This window comes from Durio zibethinus, chromosome 16 (assembly GCF_047325235.1).
Source record: "Durio zibethinus cultivar Kanyao isolate XHJ-2024 chromosome 16, ASM4732523v1, whole genome shotgun sequence".
In the NCBI taxonomy this organism is placed as follows: Eukaryota; Viridiplantae; Streptophyta; class Magnoliopsida; order Malvales; family Malvaceae; genus Durio; species Durio zibethinus.
The window spans coordinates 6,879,387-6,894,365 of record NC_143177.1 but is presented as its reverse complement, the minus strand read 5'-3'; the positions used below and the strand labels follow the sequence as shown (position 1 = coordinate 6,894,365).

General features: G+C 32.0%; 1 protein-coding gene across 3 annotated transcripts; it reads right to left on the bottom strand.

The window, feature by feature from the left end:
* Nucleotides 1–295: 295 nt before the first annotated feature.
* Nucleotides 296–5,568, bottom strand: LOC111290824 (uncharacterized protein At4g14100-like). 3 transcript variants are annotated; one of them, XM_089745251.1, is made up of 3 exons: nucleotides 4,979–5,568; nucleotides 4,722–4,874; nucleotides 296–431 (listed from the first exon to the last, which is right to left on the bottom strand). In XM_089745251.1, exons 1-3 carry the CDS (start codon nucleotides 5,445–5,447, stop codon nucleotides 340–342), a joined length of 714 nt encoding a protein of 237 aa, XP_089601377.1. In that variant the 5' UTR covers nucleotides 5,448–5,568; the 3' UTR covers nucleotides 296–339. The 3 variants fall into 3 exon arrangements, with proteins under 3 accessions (XP_089601377.1, XP_022738048.2, XP_022738056.2); XM_022882313.2 differs by lacking the exon at nucleotides 296–431 and adding an exon at nucleotides 550–907; XM_022882321.2 differs by lacking the exon at nucleotides 296–431 and adding an exon at nucleotides 1,433–1,660 and having other exon boundaries at nucleotides 4,979–5,567.
* Nucleotides 5,569–14,979: the final 9,411 nt, after the last annotated feature.

Here is a 14,979-nt window from a genome sequence, read left to right as displayed (position 1 = left end):
AAGGAGGTAGAGATCCACCACCACTGAGAGCAAATCCCACTATAGCTCAAAAAAGCAGCAGAGTGAGGAATGTGCAAAGTAGTTAGAGGCTATGTCTTGCATTCAATCAATGGCTTGTGAAATAGCAAAAGAAGCCGGGGACAAGCTCAAGGAGGAGTTTGAAGGATGTGATAAAACCAAACAAATGCAAGTCATAAACCTTAGAAGAGACTTCAAGTTTTAAAGATGGAGGGTAACGAAACTATCAGATAATATACTGACAGGCTCATTACTGTTGTGAACCAGATCCGGTTCCTTCAAGAGGAGCTCACTTATAAAAGGATTGTTGAAAGGATTTGGTCAACTTGCCCGAAAATTTTTAGTAAAAATTCTCATCATTTGAGGACTCAAGGGATCTTTCAAGCATGTCTTTGACAGAGCTTGTAAATGCCCTGCAAACACTTGCACAAAGAAGAGCCATCAGGCAAAAGCAAACAATTGCAGAAACATTTCTGGAAAAACAGAAAGAAAAGGTTGCGTCAAGCAATGGAGGTAAGAAGCAAACCAATGAGAGAAAAGCAAAAAGGCAAGGAGACTCAAGGCAGCAGAGGTGGTGGCAGGAAGGGCAAGTATCCTCCTTGTTCTCACTAAAAGAAGAGGAATCATTCAGAAAATTTTTGCTGGTTTAAACGTATAATTCAGAGCAGATGTGTATGCAATGTGGCCATGTAGAGAAAATTTGTAAGAACAAAAAAGATCAACAAGGGCAACAAGCATAGATTGTTGAAAATAAGCAGCAACAAGAAGAGCAATCGTTTGTGGCTTCATGCTATGCAACAAACACTTATATCAAGGCCTGGTTGATTGACAGCAGTTGCACAAACCAGTTGACTTCGAATGAAAGCAGCTTCAAGGAGCTGGACAAGACCTACAACTCAAGATTAAGGATTGAAAACAGTGAATTTGTATGAAGTGGTTGTGGTTGTTGGAATTCCAACAGGTAAAAAACTATTATAAGAAGCTTTATTTGTTCCTAAAATAAGCCAAAGCTTGCCTAGTGTGGGTCAATTGCTTGAGAAGAATTAGTTTTAAATTTTTCGAAATATGTCATGCACAATTGTTGATTATGATGGTAGTGAACTGATGACTATTAGAATAAGAGACGAGCTTTCCTATTGAATGGAAAAACCTGATATGCATGCTTGCACCACTTCTATTGATAAATCCACTCTTTGGCACAGGAGATTTGATCATTTTAACTATGTTTCTATTCATGTATTGTAAAAATTAAACTCAACATATGCCTGCGCTTGATAATTGCAAGAAAGTATGTGCTATGTGTCAGTTTGGGAAGCAAAGCAAGCTTCCATTTCCAGCAAATAAGGCATGAAGAGCTTCAGAGAAGTTACAATTGATTCACTAATGTATGTGGACCTCAGAAAACTTTGTCTTTGAATGGAAGCATATATTTTATTCTATTAATAGATGACTTCACTAGAATGTGTAGGGTCTATTTTTTGAAGATGACATCTAAAGTTGCTAGTGTGTTTCAGAGATTCAAAGCCTTGGTTGAGAATCATGCTGATTGGAAGATCAAGGTGCTAAGATCAGATAATGGCATTGAGGATCGCTCTGACAAATTTCACATTGAAGCTGGTATCGAGCACTAGTTGCTTGTTTCCTACATCCAACAAAAATGAAGTAAGAGGAAAAGCAGGATTATAATGGAGATGGCAACGTGTTCACTATTAGAAAAGAACCTTCCTAAGAGTTTTTAGGCATAAGCACTCAACACTTCAGTGTATCTACTCAAAAGACTACCAACCAAGGCATCGAAGAACAAGAGTCCATTTGAGGCCCGGTATGGAGTTAAGCCAATCGTGGAGCATCTTACAACTGTTGGCTGCATATACTACTCTTATGTTCCTGAAGCAAAGAGAGACAAACTTGATCAAAGAGCTAAGGTTGGAATCTTTCTAGGATATAGCAGCAATGTCTAAGGCTGGTGAACTTCTTTTTGGGGATAATGATCTCCAAGAACAAAATATATCTAAAGAATTTTCTAATTCCAGAAGTGATACTGAGATGGCAATCAGAGGTACTAGATTGTTGTTTGAGATTTATTAGAGGTGCAACACAGCTTTATCAAAGCCTGCCAACCATGTTGAAGCAGCAAGTTCAAATTGTCAGATGGCTTCAATGAAGGAGCTAAACATGATTGAAAAAATTAAACATGGGAACTTGTGAATAGGCCTAGCAACAAGAAGCTGACTGGCGTCAAGTGGGTGTATAGAACCAAACTCAATTCAAATGGTTCTGTCAATAAGCACAAAGCAAGACTGGTAGTGAAAGGCTATTCCTAGCATTATGGAGTTGATTTTTCTGAGACCTTTGCACCAGTAGCAAGGTATGACACTGTTAGGGTGTTAATAACCTTGGCAGGACAAAAAGGCTGGAAAATCTTCCAACTTGAAGTTAAACCAGACTTTCTAAATGGCTATTTGAAAGAAGAAATTTTTGTTAAGCAACCCGAAGGCTTTGTTGCTGCTGGCTATGCAAATAAACTGTATGTGCTTAAGAAGACTCATTATGGCTTGAAGCATGCTCCTAGAGCTTGGTATAGCAGAATATGCTTATTTGTTGAAGCTCAGTTTCAGCAGAAGCATCAGTGAGCTTACTCTGTATGTGAAGCAATCTGGCAGTGAGTTGATTGTTATCTCTTTATATTTTGATTTTCTCTTGGTGACGGTAGCAAGGTATGACACTATTAGGGTGTTAATAGCCTTGGCAGGACAAAAAGGTTGGAAAATCTTCCAACTTGAAGTTAAACCAGACTTTCTAAATGGCTATTTGAAAGAAGAAATTTTTGTTAAGCAACCCGAAGGCTTTGTTGCTGCTGGTTATCCAAATAAACTGTATTTGCTTAAGAAGACTCATTATGGCTTGAAGCATGCTCCAAGAGCTTGGTATAGCAGAATATGCTTATTTGTTGAAGCTCGGTTTCAGCAGAAGCATCAGTGAGCCTACTCTGTATGTGAAGCAATCTGGCAGTGACTTGATTGTTATCTCTTTGTATTTTGATTTTCTCTTGGTGACAGTAGCAACTTTGCTCTTATGAAGGATTTTAAAAGTGAAATGCAGAAAGTTTTTGAGATGCAAGATATGGGGAAAATATCTTATCTCCTTGGAATGGAGATTCATCAAGACAAACAAGGAATCTTCATTTTTCAAAGAAAGTATGCAAATGAGATTCAGTACAAGTTTGGCATGGCAAATTGTAAACCAGTCGGCACTACATATTTCAAAACAAAAACTTGATCAAGGAAGAAGCAGCAGGCAAAGTTGATGTCTCTGTTTATAGAAGTTTAGTTGGTTGCTTGTTGTCTTTGATGGCAACACAGCCAAATATCATGCCTGCAGCAAGTTTGCTTTCTAGGTTCATGCAAAATCCTAGTGAGTTGCATTTCAAGGCCGCTAAAAGGTTGTTACAACATATCAAAGAATCTAACGAAATTGGAATTTGGTTCAAGAGGATTGGAAGCTCAAGACTTTTTGGCTTCAGCGCCTGGGCTCATTCTAATGAAGCCATGAAGAGCACCTCAGCATATGTGTTTTGAATGGGATCAAGTATTTTCACCTGGAATTTAATGAAGAAAGATATTGTTGCTCAATCAACAGCAACTGCAATTAATCACGCAATCTGGTTAAGGAAAGTATTGATGGATTTGAATCAAAAGCAAAAGGGTGCAACAGAAATTTATTGTGGTAACCTGTCAGCAATTGCAATGGTCAAAAATCTTGTGTTCCATGGAAGAACTAAGCATATGAAGATAGAGAATCATTTTGTTAGAGAAGCTGAAGTAGAAAATGGAGTAAAGCCGGTCCATTGCAACTCAGAAAATCAAATTGCAAACATTCTGAACAAGGCCTTGCCTAAAGCAAAGTTGAAACATTAAGGAGGAGTGTGGGTGTTTCCAGCAAAAATGTGAAGTAGCTTTAAGTACTGATCTGGTAATTTTCATGTCAATTTTAGAAAAATGTTTTTGGTAATATTTTGCTGATGTTTTAAACTCCAAAACTTTTGGGGAGATTTGAATGCTGTAATCCAAAGGAAAGTAAGGCAGATAAAACTTGATGTAGTAATTAAAGTAGTTGAAAACTTATACTGTATTTTGTATATAAATTGAAATGAAATTGTCTTCTGTTTATCAGAGTTTCTAAAATCAGAACAGCTTCCATTCTTCTTAGATTACCAAGCCTTCACGTATTTAGTATTGAAATGCCACTATAAGTGGAAGAGAGATTGCTCATGAGCAGATCACTCGAGGCTGGAAATAGCTTGCATGACCATTTCATGTAAATCCACGCCTTTTTTTAATCTTTGAATTCAGCAAAGAAATGAAAAGGCATCAACCTTAATATGCAATATTTAAGACATCCAATGGACTGGTAAAACAAGCTTGGTCCTGGCATAATTTCGCAATGTTGCATAACTCTTGATAGCTAATATAGAGGCATGTATGGAAGAATCCATTACTCTTAAACTGACAGCGGATATGTAGATCCATTTAGAAGGAAGCAATTAGAGACAAACCTAGAATGGTACTAGAGAAATAAGGCAGCCAGCAACAAGAGAGGAATAACAGTTGAAATTTATTAGTATTATCAAAACTACAGGGATGAAGGATAGATGGTCATGAAATGAGTACATAGTCCCATGAAAATTCAGAGCAGAGTAGAACCTTTGAGAACTCTATCCACCAATATGTTAGCGGAAATGCTGGTGATTGAAGCAGCTGCACTGGTTTTATTGTCAAAGCAGTAGACGGGGGCTTGCCACATAGCATCCTCAAGAGCTGCTCCCACTTCAAATGTCATCACATGCGCCTCCCTCCCTACAGTTTTACCATGGATTCTCAATCTCAACCCAGATGAATAGATTAATTCAATTGAAAAAGGGTAATAGTAAAACTAGTAGTAAGGAATATCTAGTAATTACCGGTGTAGAAGACCCAGTGAACGGGCCTCTTGGTGACAACATCCTCATAATACCAGATAAAGTCTACCTTCTCCCACACATTGCAGAGGAATCCATCCACGTGCTGCTGACCCAAGTACCTAGCTCCATCTAGCCAGTTGGGCCGTAGAATCCCAACCTCAAGTTGTGCACTACTGCACTCTTTGGAGGAGTCGAGGGTATAAAAGAAGGAAGTGCCATTGTTCCACTCAAGGTCATAGAGGACATTACCAAGCTGGTGTTGAATTATGTTGAAGTTTCTTCCATTGGGCCAGTCGTACCAGAGGTTGATCACCTGGAGAATTCCACTATAGTTCATAACCATGATGGAGTGGAATTGATGGGGCCATGGGGTGGGGGTTGGGTCTTGGTCCGATGTGGATTTGCGGAAGCCAAGTGAAGTAGTGAAAATGAGAAAGAGGAAGAGCACAATCCTGGGTACGGACTTCATCAGATTCAAAGAAGAGGCAATCTTCGTTGCTTTGCTTCTGTTCAATTATTATGCGTGCTAGGTGTGGTGATTATTAACCAGAGGTAGTGTTGGATTATTCTGGGTACATCGTTTCGTGCAAAACAAAACTCGACTTATTTCCAGTTTGGATAATGAAAATTACGGATCATTTTGATTTTTTTTATCAACGTGGTTCATCTTATTTTATTTTAGGTTTGGGTAAATTTGGTTGAGTTATTATTTCGAATTTAAAATTCAAATTATTCATGTTTAATTTATTAATTTTTAAAATTAAAAATAATTAAATTATATAAAAATTAAAATTAAATAAATTAGAAATTCATTTATTAATAATACGAAAATATATTACATTAAATTTAAAATTGATTTTAATATTGAGCAGATATTTTATGTGCTTCGGTGATGGGCCTGATTTTGATGTATCTCAACGATCTTCAAATTCTTTATGATGAAATTATAATTTGAAGGCATTTTACAATATTTAATAAAAGATAAGCCCCTAATCAAATGATGTAAGTTTTCTTTTTTTTACATCACAATAACTAAAACCTAGGAAATTATTAGTAGATATCAAGTCATCATGGTGTAAAAGAAATTTTCCAAACAAGGTTCAAAGATGGTAAATGCTAGTAAAACTTTACAAAGATTATGAAATAAGGATAATCAAATAAGGATTATAAAGTCATTGGATAATCAAATGATATAAAGATTTGTCAAATGTAAAAGGGGTAAATGCTAGTAATATATATATATATATATATATATAACCTTTAGATAAAATTTTTGTTTTATATCGTTTTATTATCTCTATTAAATTTACTTATTTAATTTTATAAAAAATATAGGCAAACTAACAAATATATAAGAATAGTTTAATATTTCAATTTTGTTTCTTATGAATACCTAAAACATTATGACATAAGAAAAAGAAAATTGATCTATTAATTTTAAAATCTGAAACAAAATTAATATTATGTTGATATAATATGATTTACGTGAAAAATTATATTTGGAATAATTTTTAATTCATTATGAATCCACACCTTATAGCTTTACACCTAAAATGAATTTGCAAAGCATATGTAAAATATATATATATATATATATATTACAAATGGTTTTATTTTCACTATAATGAGACATGGTACAAATAGTTTGATCACATTAGAGTTTGAACATTACTAAAATTTTCAGTAGCTTGGCGAGATATAACTTCGGAAAAGAAAGGATGCAACTTAGTTACATTCGATTGAATTAAGTTTTGCTCCATCAGACATTTTCTTGACATTTTGTCCACTTTTAATAAAAGATTTCTACTTCAACAGGAACTATAAACAGAATGCATCAAACAATAGAAACATAACTTTTAAAACAAGAATTTAAGGACACAATAACATAAGGCATATATATATATATATTAAAACTAAAAACACAACAACTCTTGTTTTAATGAATGAACTCGAATAAAGAAGTTAGTTCATGGGGATAAGTTACGTTTAGCTATTTTGAATATATGATCATTAATTGGTAAGTTAATAGAGATAGGATATGTGATGATTAAGATGAGAAAATATTATGTGTCTCCAAAAAAATTAAATGGGTAAAAGAAAAAATTAGAGAGACAAAAACATGAGACTCTAAGTTTTGGAATTCGAGTAAGGTAAGAAGTAGAAATAGAGTGAGGATAATTGTAGATAAGAATTTGAAAGATGATGTGGTTAAGGTTAAGAAAAAAAAAAAGACAAATAGAATTTTACATGTTAAACTTATATTAGGAGAGGAAAAATATTAACGTCATTGGTGCATATACCTTGCAATAAGTTTAGATCAAGCAAGTAAGTAAACATTTTTGGTAGATTTAAAGGAAGTAGTGCAAGCCATACTAAAAGGAGAAAAGTTGTTTATTTGAGGAGACATGAATGATCACTAGGCAAGGATTGTAGTGATTTTGAAAAGTTGCATAAAAAATATGGTTTTAGAGAAAGAAACAATATCAGAGATAATATTCTCGAGTTTGCTATTGTATTTGACCTAACTATATTAAACATATGTTTTAAGAAAAAAGAATCATAGTTAGTGACTTTTAGGAGTTGGTCAAATGCTAGTCAAATTAGTTTCTTTTTTTTTTCTAAGAAAAAAAGATAGAAGTAGATATAAGGATTGCAAGGTTATATCAAGTGAGAGTATGACAACATAACATAGACCGCTAGTTTTAAATATCTTTCACCTCCGAAGATCAAAAAGGATACACCAGAGTTATGGACCACGTATTAAGTGGTAAAACTTACAGACGGACAAAATGTTAGCTTTTAAGGATAGTAGGGTAAAATAGGTTAATTTGAAGCTTGATAAAGATATAGAAGTAATGTGAAAAAATATTTTTACCAAAATTCAAAAGGTTGCTAAAGAGATACTTAGCAAATCTAGGAGTTGTACACCATTAGGAAATGAATTTTGGCAGTGAAATGAGGATGTGAAAAAGACAATTAAAACTAAGCAGGAGTGTTATAGGAATTTAACCAACAATAAGGATTAGGCAAGTTATCTAAAGTATAAGACAACATAACAAGAAGCTGAAAATGTTATTCTAGATTCAAAGACCCCATGAAGAATTATATAAAAAACTAAAAACAAGGATGGAGAAAAAGAGTTGTTAAAAATTTCTAAGATGAGGGATGAAAATAGTAGGGATCTTAATGGTGTAAGATGTATAAAAGGCAGTGACAAAAGAGTTTTAACAAAGAATGAAGAGATTAAAAAGAAATAGAGAGATTGCTTTGATAACCTCTTTAATGGCAATTTTGAACATGATATAAGTGAGCTTACTATACATTTTAAGGATATAAATTATGTATTTAAACATAATATTAAAAGATATCAAGTTAAAGAGGCTTTAAAAATAATAAAAGCAAAGAAAGTTGTAGGACCAGATAGAATCCCAATTGAAATTTGGAAATGCTTAAGGTGAAATAGGGATAGGATGGTTGACGGATCCTTTTAATAAAATTTGGCTTACTTAAAAGATGCCAGAAGAATGGACAAAAAGTACTTTAGTGCTTTTATACAAGAATAAAGATAATATATAAAATTATTTGAACTATCAAAGAATAAAGCTTATGTCCATCTAACCAATTAGGTTGTGGAATCCCAACCTCAAGTTTTGCACTGTTGCACTCTTTGGAGGAGTCAAAGGTATAAAAGAAGAAAATGCCATTGTTCCACTCAAGGTCATAAAGGATATTACCATGTTGGTGTTGAATTATGTTGAAGTTTCTTTCATTGGGCTAGTTGTACCAAAAGTCAATCACCGGGAGAATTCCACTATAGTTCATAACCAAGATGGAGTGGAATTGGTGGGTCCATGGGGTTAGGGTTGGATCTTAGTTCGATATGGGTGAAGTAGTGAAAATGAGAAAGAGGAAGAGCACAATCTTAGGTACAAACTTCATTAGATTCAAAAAAGAGGCCATCTTCGTTACTTTGCTTTTGTTAAATTATTATACATGCTAAGCATGATGATTATTAACCAAAAGTAGTGTTAGATTATTTTTGGTACATCATTTCATGTAAAACAAAATTTGACTTACTTCCAATTTGGATAATGAAAATTGTAGATCATTTCATTTTTTTTTTTTTTTATCAATCTAGTTCATATTATGTTATTTTAGATTTAGGCAAATTGGGTTTTGGGTTATTTGAATTGGGATTATTTCAAATTTAAAATTCAAATTATTCATGTTTAGTTTATTAAAATTTTAAATTAAATATAATTAAATTATATAAAAATTAAAATTAAATAAATTAAAAAAGCATTTATTAATAATATGAAAATATGTTACATTAAATGTAAAATTAATTTTTAATAATAAAAAAATTTAATATTGAGTAGAAATTTTATGCTTCGTGATGGGTGGGCATGATTTTGATGTATCTCAACAACCTTCAAATTCTTCATGATGAAATTATAATTTGAATATATTTTATAACATTTAATAAAAGATAAGCCCCTAACTAAATGATATAAATTTTTTTTTTACATCGCAATAACTAAAACCTAAGAAAATGTTAGTAGATATGAAGTCATTGCGATGTAAATGAAAATTTCCAAATAAGGTTTAAAAATGGTAAATGCTAACAAAACTTTACAAAGATTATGAAATAAGGGCAATCAAATAAGGATTATAAAACCATTGGATAATTAAATGATATAAAGATTTGTCAAATATAAAGAGGGTAAATGCCAACAAAATATCTACACATGAAAAACCTTTTGATAATTTTTTTTTGTTTTATATCATTTTATTATCTCAATTAAATTTACTTATTTAATTTTATAAAAAATATATTAAGCAAACTAACAAATATAGAAGAATAGTTCAATATTTCAATTTTGTACCTTATGAATACCTAAAGCACTATGACATAAGAAAAAGAAAGTTGATCCATTAATTTTAAGATTCCAAACAAAATTAACATTATACTAATATAATATGATTCAGGTGAAAAATTGTATTTGGAATAAATTTTAATTCATTATGAATCCTCACCATATAACTGTACACCTAAAATAAATTTGTAAAGCATATGTAAGAAATATATATATTAACAAATGGTCTTATTTTCATCATAATGAGACATGGTACAAATAGTTTGATCACATCAGAGTTTGAACATTACCAATATTTTTAGTAGCCTGGCGATATATAACTTTGGAAGAGAAACAATGCAACTTAGTTACATTCGGTTAACTTAAGTCTTACGCCATCAAACATTTTTTTGACTTTTTATCCAATATTAATAAAGTTATTTCTACTTTAATGGGAACTATAAATAGAACGCATCAAACAATAGAAACATAACTCTTAAAACAAGAATTTAAAGACACAATAACTTAAGGCATATATATATATGTTTTAAGTTATTTATTAGAGAAAAGTTTTTTTATTGGAGGAGACATAAATGGTCACTAGACAAGGATTATAGTGACTTTGAAATGCTGTGTAGAAGATATGGTTTTGGAGAAAAAAACGATATAATGGATAATATTCTAGCATTTGACCTATTTATATTAAGCATGTGTTTTAGGAAAAGAGAATCGCATTTAGTGACTTTTAGGAGTGGGTTAAATGCTAGTCAAATTTTTTTTTTTATGAGGAAAGATGATAGAAATAGCTATAAGGATTGTAAAATTATATAGAGTAAGAGTATAACAACACAACATAAACTACTAGTTTTAGATATCTTTCACCTTTAGAGGTCAAATTGGATGCACTAGAGCCATGAATCACGTATTAAATTGTAAAACTTGAAGGGGACAAAATGTTAGCTTTTAGGGATAGATTAGTAAAAGAGATCGATTGGACGCTTGATGAGGATGTAGAAGTAATATGGGAAAATATTTTTACCAAAATTCAAAAGGCTACTAAAGAGGCACTTGATGAATCTAGGAGTTGTGCACCATTAGGAAAGGAATCTTAGTGGGGAAATGAGAATGTGAAAATGACAATTAAAGCTAAGAGGGAGTGTTTTAGGAATTTAAGGAACAATAAGAATTAGGCGAGTTATCTGAACTATAAAACAGCGAAAAAGAAAGGCAAAAGAGGTTATTCGAGATTTAAAGACTAGAATCCATGAGAATATATATAGACAATTAGAAATAAGAGATGGAGAAAAAAAGTTATTCAAAATTGCTACTGGATTTGACAAATCATCCCCATTTATTCTTGCCAAGATCAGTGCCCCAACAAAGAACGCTTTCATTACCACATTTAGACCTTTCTAATTAAAAGTCCATTCTACCCAAGGATCTTGTTGGTTAGGAAGAATCTTCATCAATACTAATTCTCCTTCTCAAAATTATCGAAGGTGAATTTTTTTGTCATGAGCTCGTACCATTTTTCTTTGATATAGTTGACCATGATATAATATAGCTAGTCTTTTTTCTTTAATGAGATTTAACTATTAATACAGAGTGTGAACCCTCTTAGCTTCTTTCAACTCGACTTTCATGACAATGCGCAAAGAAAAAATTTAAACTTCAATGAGTAACACTACCTCCATCCTATATACCAATAAAAATGGTGTAGCTCTTGTAGATCTACGAATTGAAGTTTGATAAGTATGTAATGCAAATGATAACTTTTCATGCCAATCTTTATACACATCAGTCATCTTTTCAATAATTTTTTTTACATTCTTATTGGTCACTTTAATTGCCCCATTTATTTTCGAATGATAAGGCATCAATTTGTAGTGTTTGATTTTGAACTGAACACAAACCTCACTCATTATTTTGTTATTCAAATTAAGAGCATTATCTTAAATTATCTTTTTTGAAAGTCTATATTTACATATGATCTCTTTTTTTATGAACTTGTAAACCATTATTCTTGTCACATTAGCATATAAAGTCATCTTTATTAACTTTGTGAAGTAGTCGATCACCACTAAAATGAATTGGTGTCCATTTGAAGCTTCTAGCATAATTTCCCTTATCACATCCATTCCTTACATAGAGAAAGGCCAAGGTGTTGATATAAAATGCAAGAATATTGGAGGAACTTGTATCTTATCTACATAAATTTGATATTTACGGTATTTTCTAGCATAGTCAATGCAATTTCGTTCCATTGTCAACCAATAGCATTGTGCTCTCATGATTTGCTTATTCATCATATGACCATTTACATGAGTTCCACAAACACCTTCATGGATTTCTTTTAGTAACTTTTTAGTTTCAGTAGCATTCATACATCTAAATAGTGTTTGACAATTTCTCTTGTATAAAATTTTTTTGTCAAATGAAAAACCCATTGCTAGTCTTTTTAGAGTTCTCTTATCATTATCTGGTATGTGCTCTAGGTATTGCTAATACTTGACATATTGTAATATGTCAGAATACCATGATTTTTCATCAACTTCTTCTTTAACATTTGAATAGTGAGCTGGTTTTTCTCACAAAATCAACTTAATGGGTTAGATTTTAGCATTTTCATTTATTTTGAACGTTGCTGCCAATGTAGCCAAAGTTTCAACCATCTGATTTTCTTTTTGGGATAAATGATAAAACTAAATATTCTCAAAGTTTTTTATCAATTCTAATATATACTTTTGGTATAGAACCAATTTTGAATCTTTGGTTTCTCATTCTTTTCGTAATTGATATATGACTAAGACAAAATCTCTATAAACTTTCAATGTATAAGCCTTCCCTTCAAGAGCAGCTTGAAGATCCGTAACACATGCTTCATATCTTACCACATTATTGGTACAATTAAAACTTAGTTTTGTAGTGATTAGGTCTCTTTTTGAAGATTTCAAGACTACCCCTATACCATGCCCCAAAGCATTATATGCATAATCAAAATACATTTTCCATGCATCTTTACTAGGCTCTTATTCATCTATGTGCAATACAAACATTAAGTCTTCATTTGAAAAATCGAATGTCACAAGCACATAATTTTTATGAGCGCATTTTGCAAGAAATTCAGCAATAGCACTCTCTATAATTGCTTTTTGAGATATATACATAATGTCATATTTAGAAAGTAGCACTTACCATCTTGTTATTCTTTTTTATAATGAAGGCTTTTCAAAAATGTACTTGATTGGATGTATTTTTATAATAAGTCAAGTAGTATAGTACAACATGTATTGTCTAAGCCGATGAGTTGTCCAAGCTAGTGTACAACACATCTTTTTTAATAGTGAATACTTGGATTGATGAGCTTTTTGCTCAGGTAATAAATAGCTTGTTCTTTCCTTATTGTTTTATCATGTTACCCCGACTCGCATCCCATTGATTTTTCATGCACCATTAAATACAATATAAGGGGTCTTCTAATGATATATGGCATTAATATTGATGGGTTTGATAAGTATTTTTTAACTTTTTCAAATGCCATTTGACAATCTTCATCCCATTCCCCTGACCCATATTTTTTAAGAATCTTGAATTTGCAATCACATTTGGCTGTAAGTTGAAAAATGCAATATAATTCAAACTTTTAGAAATCCCCTTTTTTCTTTTTATGTGCGTGGATGTGGTGGCTCTTGGATGGTGCATATCTTATTTGAATCCACCTCAATTCCTCTTTGACTAATGATAAATTCAAGTAATTTTCCTAAAGTTACACCAAAAGTACATTTAGCTAGGTTAAGCTTGAGCTAAAACTTTCTTAATCTCTCAAATAACTTTATGAGATTAGCCATATGATTTTTTTTTTCATGAGATTTGCCAATCATGTCATCCATATACACATCTATTTTTTTATGCATCAGATTAAGAAATAAAGTTATTATGGCTCTTTAATAAGATGTTCTAGCAATTTTCAAATTGAATAGTATGACTTTATAGCAAAATGTTCCCCATAATGTTATAAAAGTAGTCTTTTCCATATGTTCTTGTGCCATTTTGATTTGAATGTAGCTTAAAAATCCATGATTTGCTTTTCTTCTTATTCCATTAATCTCAATAATTCTGGGGATATTGCATGGTCTTCCATATTTTTTTTATCATCAAGTTCACCAATATAAATAGAATTTTCAAAATCAAATCCTGGAATGTTTTCATGATGATCTTTGCATTCATTATTTGAATACCTAAAAATGAGTGAAATGGACGAAATGTAGAGGGATATATAGTAATATAAGGAATTGAAATGAAAGAGGCAAAATGAATGTGACAAATGGTTTATACTTATCATTTTTTCAAATGAAAATAAGGAAACAAGCACACATACAAGACATTTAATACTTTTAACAAAAATATTTAGATTAGGTTCAACACATCCTTTGAAGAAAATTTAAAATAATAAGAAGCTCCTTAACATGCCAATTATTCAATTTTGCACTAAGAGGAGTAAGATACACCTATGAACTTCTTGGATCTTTGTTCACCTCTTTTTCACCCACCATTTGTATTTAAAATTCAGTGAAGATATCTTTCAATGATGGTGTAGGTCTATTCTTTATGTTTCCTACTGCATCTCGATAGATATAACTAGTTGAGATAAAAGACTCATAGAGGGGAGAAGAAGATAAGCTTTCAGTTTTTATCTCTTGTCCCAAAAAATGAGCCAACCTTTTTTCTCTTTTTTCCTCTATGAATTTCATTCTTCATTTTCAAGTAAGCTTGTATCCCAGACCAAATCGATTATCTTTCTTAGGTATTATCCATGGTTGTTTCATCCGTTGCAAGTTAGTCCACACTTATTATCTTTTTTTTGCCACTTTTTTTAGGGCCATTTTGGAAACTTTGGATGGACATGAAGTAGGATATTTGATCCTTCACCTATATAGATTGCATTAGTGAATCTAAAGGATTTGAAAGAACATTTCAAGGCTTTTTAAGTTGCTTCAACATATAGCATAGTTGATGGTTTAGTGACCAGTAAATCTCTTTCATCAGTGACAATGACCACCTTTTCATCATTTATGAATTTCACTTTCTAATGTAGAGTGAAAAAAATAACTCCTGCCATATGAATCCATGGCTTTCCTAAAATAT